Source organism: Peromyscus californicus, unplaced genomic scaffold (assembly GCF_007827085.1).
Source record: "Peromyscus californicus insignis strain IS unplaced genomic scaffold, ASM782708v3 Scaffold_5__1_contigs__length_169319896, whole genome shotgun sequence".
NCBI classification, from domain to species: Eukaryota; Metazoa; Chordata; class Mammalia; order Rodentia; family Cricetidae; genus Peromyscus; species Peromyscus californicus.
Window position 1 is genome coordinate 78,447,602 of NW_026294573.1, and position 12,731 is coordinate 78,460,332.

The 12,731-nt window shown below is 42.1% G+C and overlaps 1 protein-coding gene across 9 annotated transcripts in view; it reads left to right on the plus strand.

The window, feature by feature from the left end:
• The window catches only part of LOC128097967 (transducin-like enhancer protein 1), a 102,340-nt gene extending 91,318 nt beyond the window's left edge, over positions 1–11,022 (plus strand). For all 9 annotated transcript variants that reach the window (XM_052718881.1, XM_052718882.1, XM_052718888.1 and 6 more), the window contains 5 exons: positions 1,271–1,518; positions 3,758–3,905; positions 6,343–6,493; positions 8,004–8,080; positions 8,179–11,022. In XM_052718881.1, the coding sequence (XP_052574841.1) occupies positions 1,271–1,518; positions 3,758–3,905; positions 6,343–6,493; positions 8,004–8,080; positions 8,179–8,286 (732 nt within the window). In that variant the 3' untranslated portion in view covers positions 8,287–11,022. The remainder of the gene's footprint in view (positions 1–1,270; positions 1,519–3,757; positions 3,906–6,342; positions 6,494–8,003; positions 8,081–8,178) is intronic.
• Positions 11,023–12,731: the final 1,709 nt, after the last annotated feature.

The following is a 12,731-nucleotide window of genomic DNA, read 5'->3' on the forward strand; positions in this document are numbered from 1 at the left end:
TAAATATCAAAACAACACATTTGCTAATATGGCATGAAAACCCTTCCAAACAGGTTTGGTATTGTTGAGGAGGTGAGGGAGATAGTTTTGCTTTCCTACCATAGATTCAGTAAGATAGGAACAGAAAGAATTGTCTCTCAAAGCACCTAGCAACCCCCATCAAGAGCTTAAACACACCCATTTGCCTTAGGATTGTTAGATCTGTGCTGTTGGTCTTAAGCAGACTGAAGCAGACTGGGCTGCCCTGCCTCTCCTTATCTGTTAAGATGTTATTCTCAGACAAGAGGGGCAGATCTTTTAAAGACTTGGTATGCATGTTTGTGTCTGTCTGTGTTTCTCCCCCCGCCCCTTTCTTTCTCTCAATTAGCCATGCTAATATTGAGAAAACCAATCCACTAAATTCTTAGATAAGTACTCATTAGTTATTGGGCATCAAAAACAAAAGCAGATTTGGTGGGTCTTGTAGCATGAATCTTAAAGGTACTTATTAATAAAATCAAACCTGAGGCCAGTTATTGGGGTGAATGCTGGAAGATCAGAGAAGCAGAACAAACCACAGCTTCCTCACCTTACCAGTTCTTCAGCTGATCCTGTTTCCTCAGACTGGAAGCCTCTGAGTCCTCATCCAGAATGGCTCTCAGCTGAACTGTTGCTCAAAAGCCTAAAAGCTTAACCAGCCAAATGCTTCTAGTTTCTGGTCTTCATGCCTTATATACCTTTCAGCTTTCTGTCATCACTCCCTGGGATTAAAGGCTCACTTTCTGGGATTAAAGACGTAAATCACCATGCTTGAACACAGAGATCCAGGTAGATCTCTGCCTCTGGAATGCTAGGATTAAAGGCGTGTGCTACCACTGCCTAACCTCTATGTTTAATATTGTGGCTGTTCTGTCTCTGACCCCAGATAAGTTTATTAGAGTGCACAGTATTTCGGGGAACACAGTACTACCACATAATCTGCACTATCCAACCATAAATGTTGGTGAGGAAACCTGTTCCCCATAGGGAGAGAAGTATACTGACATTTGCCTTCCACCTGTATGCTTTTGGGTCTGTCTATGCACTTGGAAATCAGGAACACGGTTGAGCAGCCCTATGAGTTTGTTTACTCTTGGGGAAAAGACAATGACAGTTGGACCCTGATCTTTCCTGTAGAACAGAGTGTCCATGAAACGCCTCTCTTGAAGTTAAAAACCAGAACAGCATTTAGGAATACACAGTATTATCAGTTGGCAATGCTCTACAGTGATTACATTCTATTATTTCACAGAATAGAGATAACTACATCCGTTCCTGTAAATTGCTACCTGATGGCTGTACTCTCATAGTGGGAGGGGAAGCCAGTACTCTATCCATCTGGGACTTGGCAGCTCCAACCCCCCGCATAAAGGCAGAGCTGACATCCTCAGCCCCTGCCTGCTATGCCCTGGCCATCAGCCCTGACTCCAAAGTCTGCTTCTCATGCTGCAGTGATGGCAACATCGCAGTGTGGGACCTGCACAACCAGACCCTGGTGAGGTGAGTACAGTGTCCTTCCTAGGGGAAGCCTCAATTAAGAGGCTGCTTTTTGTTGAGTGTGGATATAAGGGCAAACTGGCCAGCTGTGAATGAGGAGAGCAGTCTTGCCTTATGCCAGAGTGTCACCAATACCGTATCTCCTTCATGTTCCCGTTCTTTGGTTCACATTGAAATGGAAGATCTGGCTTTGTCAAAGAACAATATAATGTGGAATAAATGACAATACAAGGGCCTCCAGTCTAGATGATTTGAGCTTGACCAGAGTCTGGTGTGTGCAAACAGAAATCTACTTACACAAGACAACAAAAGAACATTAAAAATGAGCTTCCATGAATTGAAACCACAAAATGGCTTTAAAACATCTATATTTCTCTGTAGCTAACTATGAGGGCCGTTGCTCTTGGGAATATATGGACCTCTGCTAAGCTTCTAGATCCTCCCTCTTCCCTCAGCAACTAGTCTGGCTCCATTTAGTGCTCATGCCAGAGGTGTTCCAGAAAACTATTTTTAAGAGAAAGCACTTAAGTGTAGTGGTAAAGACCTGTAACCCCAGCCTTTAGGAAGTAGAAACTGGGATTTTAAGTCGGGGCTGTCTGTACTGCTGTCTTCTATTTTATAGATGAGGAACCCAGGCACAGAAGTTACTTTGCTTTGGTCATGTAGTCAGACCTGGCATTCTTTGTGCTGGCTCCCTGGAGAAGCACCAATCATACATGTGGGGGTGGGGTGGGGTATATGTCTTTTAGTTTGGACTGACCATGTCCAGTGTGGCCAGTGGCTCTGTGACAGAGTCCTGTATCTCCTATGACACAGCATATTCTCAACAGTCAACAACTTGGCAGTCACACTAGGGTGTGCATGGAGGGGGAGGCTGGAGGAGTACCCATCTAGTGCTGATAGGGAAACATGTTTGGAATGAAGAACTAATAATTAACTGAGTTGAAAAGGTGATGAGAAGTTAGGATGAAAGGAAAAGGTTGTGACAATTGTTTGAAGAGATGAAAGGTACCACAAGGACTCCTTCAGCCTGGGGTGATCATGGAGAGGCCTGTTAGCACTGTTGAGGTCCACTTACTGGGCAACAGCAGGAATACTGGGCATGTGGGATGAGGGGACTAGTTGGGACAGGATCTGAAGTAGTGATTGAGCTTCTGAGAAAAAGATTTCTGGCTCATATCTTGGCTAAGAATTCGAGGCAGCAGTGGTGATTTTTCCTTCCCTTACACTTTTAAATTCTAAGCTTGGCGCTCTGTGGCAATAAGGTATGGGGGGCCTAGAGAAAGAAAGGACCTTCTTGGCATTGAAATTCCTAAGCAGTTCTATGCTGGGTCTTTCCTGGTTCTGAAGGTGGGTCCTGACCTCTGATCTGCCCTGGCCAGTGCATGCTCAGCATGTAGAGTCAAGTTTGTGAGAGTCACTGCATGTACCCTCCCACATGCCAAGCCCAGACCCTTCTGTGCTCATGTTGCTCTCCCCACGGCCAACCTGACTTGTTGCCTCATGCCCTTCCAGAGGTCAAAAACCCCTGCCACCCAGTTGATTTGGATGCTCTTTGGACGTTGCATGAATGCCCCCTATAAAGAAAGTCTTGCAATGGGGGGTGGGATCTGGCAAGTGTCTGTTGTCCTCAGTCCTTTTCTTTGTCTCTGCCTAGCACCTCTGAGGTCAAGAGGCCTGCTTGACCCTTGGTCTCTGGGAGTCCACATTTCCTAATGCAAGGCCCTTTCTGATTCAGAATGGCAAAGCTGAGTACACAGGAGAGCTCATGCTGTGCTAGCAGGAAGGGCACTGCTGGTCAATTCTCTTCTGAATGAATGTGTTCTTGGAATGAGCCTTTTCCTTTCTGTGGGTTCAAGCCTTGGCCACTGAAGGACAGGTTTTTATCGTTCCTTAAGGAAATTATTTGGGTTTTGTGTTTATCTTTATTGTCTTTTAGTACTTAAACTCTTTTCCAGACCTGGGAAGAGTTTCGCTGGGTCTGTTTATCAGAGGCCCTAGTAGCATATTTGACTTCTGGCAGCAGCCTGCAATGCCATTCCATTTCTTTAGGCCTTGGATCTTGAAAAAAGAAACAGAACCTGCAGGGGCTGTTTCCTGTGCTCCTCGGGGGAAGGTTAGTTTGATATTGCACACCAGCAGACACTGAGATGACACACAGTGAGTCCAAAACTAACAACACAACAGTGTTTACTTTGAGCTCTGGCAGGAAATCATTATTCAGTCTGGTTTGTTTTATCAGGCAATTCCAGGGCCACACAGACGGAGCCAGCTGTATTGACATTTCTAATGATGGCACCAAGCTCTGGACAGGCGGTTTGGACAACACTGTGAGGTCCTGGGACCTGAGAGAGGGGCGGCAGCTGCAGCAGCATGACTTCACATCACAGGTGAGTGCTGGGCGCTAGCCTGCTGTGGAGTCAGGAGGGTCTGTATGGCGCATTCTCCCACCCTGGCATGAGGGCAGTCAGATAAACAGATCTACATTCAGTTTAAAATAACAGGTTTAAAACCACAGCCTACAACCCCCCCCCCATCTGCCCCATGTTTCCTTCAGCAGGATATATAGTCTGTTGTGTGTATTCTCACTATCAAATGCAGAATGAGAGTGAAATGAATATTGATTTGTTTCAAGGAGTTTAAGAATATGTGGATACCTATCTCATTTCTTAACCTTAAAAACAATCATGGTGAATTCCCAGCACTGAGGGGGCAAGTGGACCCTGGGTCCCATCCCTAAGTAAGAAGCTATTTGCTGTTGATACCACTGGCAAAGGAAAATCAGTTTTCTCCAATGGAGGGTCACCAGGTGTATCTGCCACACACTGGGCAGGCCCCATACCTCAGAGTAATTGGCCAACACAAACTCCATGGGGGTTTTGTAGAGGGGGTGCTTTTGTTTTGTTTGGGCATTTTATTTTTGTCTTATTGGTAGTTTTGCTTGTGGTGTGTGTGTGTGTGTGTGTGTGTGTGTGTGTGTGTGTGTGTGTGTGTGTGTGTGTGTGAGAGAGAGAGAGAGAGAGAGAGAGAGAGAGAGAGAGAGAGAATGAGGAGGTGGGTAGGAGGAGGGTAGGGAAATGGGAAGCATCTTTGAGGAGTTGGGGGAGGGGAAATGGTCAGAATACATTGTGTAAAAGTTTTTAAATAGAAAAATATCATGACTGACTAGAACTATAGGGTTGTTTGTTTGGGGGTTTGTTTTGTTTTGTTTTTTAGGATAGGGTCTCATTCTGCAACAGCCTAGCTTCAGGCTGGCCTCAAACGCCAGACAGTCCTAACCTACTACTTCAGCCTCCAGAGTACTAGGATTGAAGATGTATGCTACTATTACTAACTGGAGATTTAAAGTAATTTGAAAACATAGTAACTTTTGGACAAGTAGTCAGATGTCATGTGTCTGGATCTAGACTTACTTGACAAAGCAGCACTTGCTCTTTTCTGGTGTCTTCCTCATGGTAGAGTTGTTGTTTTGTTTTTTACTCAGGATTTACTGATTTGCTTGTTTGTTTACTGGTAATAAAAATAAAAAATAAGCCGGGCGGTGGTGGCGCACGCCTTTAATCCCAGCACTCGGGAGGCAGAGCCAGGCGGATCTCTGTGAGTTCAAGGCCAGCCTGGACTACCAAGTGAGTTCCAGGAAAGGCGCAAAGCTACACAGAGAAACCCTGTCTCGAAAAACCAAAAAAAAAAATAAATAAATAAATAAATAAAAAATAAAAAATAGGGTAAAAGTGAAAAACAACTATACGTCTGTTGCTCTGATAAAACCCCATGACAAAGGCATCTTAAAGCAAAAGGGTTTATTTTAGATAACCATCCCAGGTTACAATCCATCATTGTCATAAGGTCACAGTAGCAGCAGGAGTTTGAGATCGCTGGTCAGATTACATCCGCAGTCAAGGAGCAGAGAGGAAGGGAGTACTGTGCGTACACTAGTACAATCTCTATGTCCTTTTTATTCAGGCCAGGCCTCAGCCTATGAAGTGGTGACTTATATTTGGGGGTCTTCCCACTCAAATAACCCAACTAAGAAAATCCTTCACAGGCATGCCTACAGGACAATCCAATCCAGGCAATTCTTCATTGAAATTCTTTCTAGAATCGTGTCAACTGTCATATACTAATTTTAGGTGACTTTTGATATTTTATTTATAATATTTCCTGTTCTACCCTTCTGTAGAATAGTCAGGATATTATTTTTGGTCACCATTTTTAAACTTATTAAAATTTCAAAGGCTCATAAATGTCAAACGTATGTAGGCCTATATCAAATACAGAGTTACATGTGTGCACATTACCTAGCCTAAGCCGTTATCAGTGCCTGGCCAGTCTATTTTACTATCCTCACTCCAAACACTGGATTATATATCCTAGACATTATATTTTCTTGCACAAGTATGTCAGTTAGTATATCTGTATGATGACTTTTTTTTTTTTTTTTTTTTTTGGTTTTTTGAGACAGGGTTTCTCTGTGTAGCTTTGCGCCTGTCCTGGAACTCACTTGGTAGCCCAGGCTGGCCTCGAACTCACAGAGATCCGCCTGGCTCTGCCTCCCGAGTGCTGGGATTAAAGGCGTGCGCCACCACCGCCCGGCTTGTATGATGACTTTTAATGCCATTCTCAAAGATGATTTCTTATTTCACAGCATGGGTGAAACCATTTAGTCTCCCACTTGTTCAATAGAGGATTCTGGACTTTGCTGCATCTCATGCCTCTTCCCAGTTTGGATTTGGCTGATTAAACCTCCATTTTGTCATCCCTTGCTGCCTTTTCACTTTCTTAATTTATTGAGTAAAATTATCAGTGATCTTGTCCTCTTATAAACAGATCTTCTCCTTGGGATACTGCCCAACTGGGGAGTGGCTTGCCGTGGGGATGGAAAGCAGCAACGTGGAAGTTCTGCATGTGAACAAGCCTGACAAGTACCAGCTGCACCTCCATGAGAGCTGCGTGTTGTCCCTAAAATTTGCTTATTGTGGTGAGTTCAGCTGCAAGGCTGTAGATGGCCTAAATGGAAAATACTTTTTAAAAATATGGTTAGAGATGGTATCTAGGGGAAAAGAAAATGTTCCTCTCCATGCAGCTGGTTGCAGTAATTCTATTCTATAATTCTATTGCCCCTCAGAGCAGAGTAATGTCTGTCTCAGCCTGCTTTGTTAATTTGAAAAAAGTCAGCAGGCAGTGAAATAAGCTTTGAGCACACACTTGGTTTGTGGTTGGGGTAGGGAGTACTTGGTAGTGTTCAAAAATAGTGGAAATCACTATGTACTGACTATAATGAGGGTCAGAGGGATGGTTGGCTGCACCCAGATTCTTTTCCTCTGAATGAAAACAGAGAAGGGAAAGTCCACACAGAGACTGTCTTTGTGCTGTGAATGATCATTGGCTATGAGGATAGATGGGTGAATGTGTAGCTGATGATACTAATTAGACATTCTTTATGTATCTGATATGACAGGCATTTCACATTAGTTCAGTATTTAATTCTTTTTGTTCTTACTCTTTCCATAAGACTGAAAATGACTGTGATGCCGAGTAAAGTATTAAATGACTCATTGTATTATCTCACACACACATACACACACACACACACACACACACACACACACACACACGTATACAAACAAGCTCAGGTGGGTGTGGAAGCCATCTTGGTTTTGAGGCAAGACTTTTCACTAAACTTTGAGCTTGTCTTTTTGGCTAGACTAGATGGCCAGCAAGTACCTAAGGCCTACCTGTTCTATGCCCTTTCCCAACTTGTCTCCAGGGGTTGGATTCCAAGTATACAAGGCCACATGCTAGAAATCTGAATTCGTGGACATGCTTGCACATGTTTATCCATCTCCGCAGCCCTTTGACAATGTTTTCATTACAAACAAGATCACACCAAAGAGCCTAGATTTAAAACTTGCTTGAATCATAGACTAACCCTTTGGATATTTCTCTTGATATGTTAAAAAAAACTCTTTTGAGCCAGACATGGTGGTGCACACCTTTAATCCTAGCACTTGGGAGACAGAGGCAGGTGGATCTCTGTGAGTTTCAAGCCAGCCTGGTCTATAAAGAGTTCTAGGGCAGCCATTGCTATTACACAGAGAAACCCTGTTTCAAAAAAACCAAAAAAAGAAAAAAAAAAGCTCTCTTTCGAGCCAGCTAGATCATTCCATGGGTAAAAGTACTTATTACTCAAGCCTGGTGACCTGAGTTCAATCTTTGAAACCCATGTTAAAAAGCTAGATGAGCTAGGAAGCACCTGTAATCCCTACACTCCTACAGTGAGCTAAGACAGGTGAATGGAAGCTAGAAACTCATAGGGCAGCAATAGAAACAGTACTAGAGACCTGTCTCAACAAGGGGGAAGGAGAGAACCAACTCCAGAAAGCTGTCCTCTCACCTTCACGCATACACACATACATACTAAAAACAATGTTCTATTTAATGGGAAATTTTAATATTCTTGGAATTACATGTGCCTTTGCTAATTCTAGGCAAGTGGTTTGTGAGTACTGGAAAAGACAACCTCCTCAATGCCTGGCGGACACCATACGGAGCCAGCATATTCCAGGTATGGAAGTGCTACCTTATGGCCTTTGAAATAACTAATGAAGTTGCTTCAGAAATGGAACACATTAAACATTCTCTTCCTGTTGTTTTTTCTTACAGTCCAAAGAATCCTCATCAGTACTTAGCTGTGACATTTCTGTGGATGATAAATACATAGTCACTGGCTCAGGGGACAAAAAGGCTACCGTTTATGAGGTCATCTACTGAAAACACTGTGGCTTCATATTTACAGTTGAATTGGGCCAAATGTTTGGAATTTGTAGAAATAGAAAAGTTATAATTAAAAAACAAAAACAAACCAACTGAAGAAACCAGTTTCCAAATGTTGACACAGAACTGCTTTGAGTCTACAAAGAGAAGCAACAAGTCTGTCAATAGACAGTCACCTGTCTACCTTTGGACACCACAACCACACAGAGGCCACAAGTGTGGGATAGAGGAGCAAGCTGCTGCCAGTCAGTCACACCTTGCCCAACTGTGAGCTTACTTTTCTGTTCCTTGCAGTTCACTTCGTGTTGAGTCCTCTGTAGAGCGGTGGTGTCTCCAACGAACTTGTTTCTTGGTTTTGCATCTTGTGTTTTTTTTTTTCTTTTTTGTAATTTTGTTGGTTCAACATTTGTATAAATTGTAAATATATTTGGTTTATTACAGTAAAGCCTTTAGTACCAGTAAATGGTTTTCTTCCTTGACTGTTTTAAATTAACATTTTAGAATTATGGATGTGGGTTTTGAGAGTAAAGTCCATGCACGCATAGGTAAGTTCTCAGTGCCCTTCTGACTGTGGACATCTGCTGTAACTGAGACTGATCCTGACAAGTCCTTGTAGGTCACCAGAGACTTGGGATCAGAACTGGAACTGTCAGTAAGTGACAGCTTTAATAGAGGAAGTTGGAATTACTTTGATACTCATTCTTTGAGACTTATGATTAAAACTCACAAACTATTATCATGATTTTTATTTTGTTCTTAACAGGGAGTCTTACTCCATATCCCAGGCTCACTTTGAACTGGTAGCAGTCCTCTTGCCTCAGCTGGGATTATAAGTGTGTGCCACCTTTCCTGGCTTTTTTTTCTTTTTTTTTTTTTTTAATTTAGATAATGTTGCAAGCAATGAGCCTGTTTTCACACATTCATCCCTACTGACTTCTTCCCCTTTTTCCTTACCCCAAAGAGACCCCCTTCTGCTTTCATATTGCATAAGTGTGAGTTTGTGTATAGGGTTAATTCTAGATTGTGTGTATGAGAGAAAATACATAAGTTTTTTTAAGGTCACAAATTAAAGTTCTGTCTTTTACTGGTGTCTCATTGACAGGCAGAGTCATTTTTTCCAAGGAAGGCCCAGACTTTTCTTAGTGTTTCAAGAAATGTATAGATGATTTATGTTTTGTTTTATGATGTGTTCTGTTAGGAAATCTCTGGAGTTCATGTCCCTGGAAAAGTGAGGTGGAAAGTCATCTGGTTATGTCTCATTAGTACTTACTTGATCCATTATGCTAATTTACTTACTCCAGCAAGCCTTGCCCAGTTCATCTCATTAAGACTATCCCTGCAGCTCTGGACATGGCATTCTGTCATTAATCTTTTGTCTTTATTTTTATAGACAAGCTTTTACTAATTAGATTAGGTGATATCTGTAATCCTGGGCTCTTAATAAGTTACCAAGCATGTTTTTTTTTTATTAAGAAGCTACACAACTCATGCTTTATATATTTGTTATTTACTACTATATTATTAGAAAATAATGGCTGTTAAGTACCAGTAGCTAAGGAATTTCCCATGCCCTTGTTTTTTTTTACAATTCAGTGAGTTGGCCGTTGTTCATTATGCTTTTCATTTATCATCAAGACCTTTTTCTATCTTTAAAAACGTTTGTTTTCACCAAAAAAAAAAATGTTTCTTCAAAGTTTATTAAATACTTTTCATTAAGCAAATAGCTAACCATAATGACCAAAGCTCATTTCTGCCTCTCTTCTCTATATTTCAGAGTAGGTCTGTGTGCCTCTCTTCTCCTTCCACCCAGACACCCAGCCATATAGTGGTGTAAGAACAAGGGATTTGTTTCTTTCCCAGCTTAGACCTGGGTACAAGACAGCAATATTGCTGTGGATTTACAAATCCTCTTCCACCTACAAGTAGGGAAGGATTGGAAGTCCTGGGAAATAAGCATTGAATCTGTTGGATCCCTTCCATTCACCAGTCGATTAGCTGAAACAACCATGTATGTCCAGCCTAAAGGAAATGGCTGTGGGAGCTGAGAATGAGAAGTGAGAATTTGGGAAACTGTCCAGGTCATTGTATCTCACTTGTATAATGTGAATGATAAAAATTGTTGTGCCTACTGCTCAAGGTCTTGAGGACCATAGTCAGTATGTCAGCAGGATATAGTAGCACCTGTCTCACAAATGGTGCATGGATAAGTCTGTTGTCTTCCCCATACAGTGTAACTCCACATTAACACTCGTGTGTGTGTGTGTGTGTGTGTGTGTGTGTGTGTGTGTGTGTGTGTGTACATACACATAGGCACTTCTACATTTGTAGGTTTCGATATGACTTTTTCTAAAGGTCTTTAGTGTTATTTATTCTCTGTTTTCCCTCCTCTGCCCAGCACTTCCATCCTCCACTTGAATTCATTACTTCATGTTTCATTATTCAACCCTTTATACAACCATGTTCTATATATTCTCCCTTGAAAACCCACTCCCCCTTACTAATTTCTAACATCTATGGGTGTTTTCAATAAAAAACACACATCTGAAGATTCAAAGTTAACATCCACAAATAAGAGAAAACATGAACTGGTTGTCTTTCTTGGTCTAGAGTTACCTCACTTAGAATGATTGTTTCTAGCTTTATTTCATTTACCTGTAAATTTCATAACATGTTTTTTTGTAACAGCTGATTAAAATTCCAGTATGTAAATATACTTCATTTTCTGTTGATGGACATCTAGGTAGTTTCCATTTCCTGGTTATTGTAAGAAGAGCAGCTATGAACATTGATGAGCAGTCATCTCTATAGTAGGATACAGAGTCCTTTGGGTCTTTGTCCAAAAGTAGAATAGCTTTATCTTGTGGTAGATCTATGTAGTAGTTTGAATAGGTATGGCCCCCAAGACTCATGTGTATAATGCTTGGCCTATAGGGAGTGGCACTATTAGGAGGTGTGGCCATATTGGAGGAAGTGTGTCACAATGGACACATGTCACAGCAGGCTTTGAGTACTCATATATGCTCAAGCTATGCCCAGTACACAGTTGCTTCTGTTGCCTGCAGATGAAGATGTAGAACTTTCAGCTCCTCTAGCACCATGTCTGCCTACACACTGCCATGCTTCCTGCCATGATGGTACTGGACTGAACCTCTGAAACTGTAATCTAAACCCAGTTATCCTTTATAACAGTTGCTGTGGTCGTGGTATCCCTTCACAGCAATAGAAACCCAAAATAAGACAGAAGTTGGTACCGGGGACTGGGGTATTACTGTCATGGTGCCTGACCATGCTTTTGTTTGGAGGAATGTGGACTTTGGGAGTTTGGATTAGAAAAGCAGTTGAATGTTTTATGTGGGGCCTAATGGGCTATATCAGTAGGATCATGGAAGGCAGTGGTGCTGAGGTTGATTTGAACTTTGAGAGCCTGGGTCAAGAGAAGAATGTTAGTATGTTTCCCTAGGGATTGTTTTGTGATATTTTGGTAAAAAAAAAAATGGCTGCTTTTTGCCCTTGTCTGAAAACTCTGAGAGTAAATGGAAGAGTTTTTCATTAATTCTGCTAGCAAAGGAAATCTCAAAACAGCTTAGTATTGATTCTGTTGTATGGTTGTTAGCATTCACTCTTATGAAGATCTATAATGGAAAGGCACAGGCTAAGCAAGGAAAAATACTGAAGGTACAATTTGAGGAGAAAAGGGGCTCTGAGAAGTGAAATGGAGCTAAATCCTGTGTTCAAGAAGATAAACAGATTTTAAAAAGCCTCATGTTAAATGGAGTAAAGGGAATGGAGACCTCAGGGCAAGATCCCACCCAGCTAAGCTTCCAACTAGTGAAAAGGAATTAAAGAACAGGTTCGGACCAGGTGTGGTGGTACATGCCTTCAATCCTGGCACTCAGGAGACAGAGACATGCAGATGTCTGAATTCAAGGCCAGCCTGGTTTACAGAGCAAGTTTCAGAACAGCCAAGCTTAGGCAGTGAAGGTAACCATCAAAAAAGAGAAAGCTGGTGAAGATGTAATTGAACGAGGAGACTATGCTCCAGCCCCAGAAAGCAGCAGAATGCAGCAGTTTTGGCCACGTGGTTCTGTTTTTAGAATCAAGGATACAATAAAGAAATTACGGAATTGCCCTCCTTGACTAAGGAAAGGTGCTGAGGCCAGGCATGTGTCAAGTGTACCTGCATGGAGGCCCAGAGAAGCCATTTGTGAAGCTGTGACAGTGAAGCCTGAATTGCCTTGGAGACCCCAAGATGTTGGAGATGCCAGAGTAATGGGATATCTGCTGAGAGCTACTAACAGGGAGTGGAACCAGCTCAAGAGAAAGAAGTATGTTGCAGTCAACAAAGCTGAAGGCTTTTGGAGATCTGAAGAGTGTTTTGACATCAGACATGAAGATGCAGAGTTTGGTGTTTGCCCAGCTGGTTGTTGGCCTTGCTTTGGTCC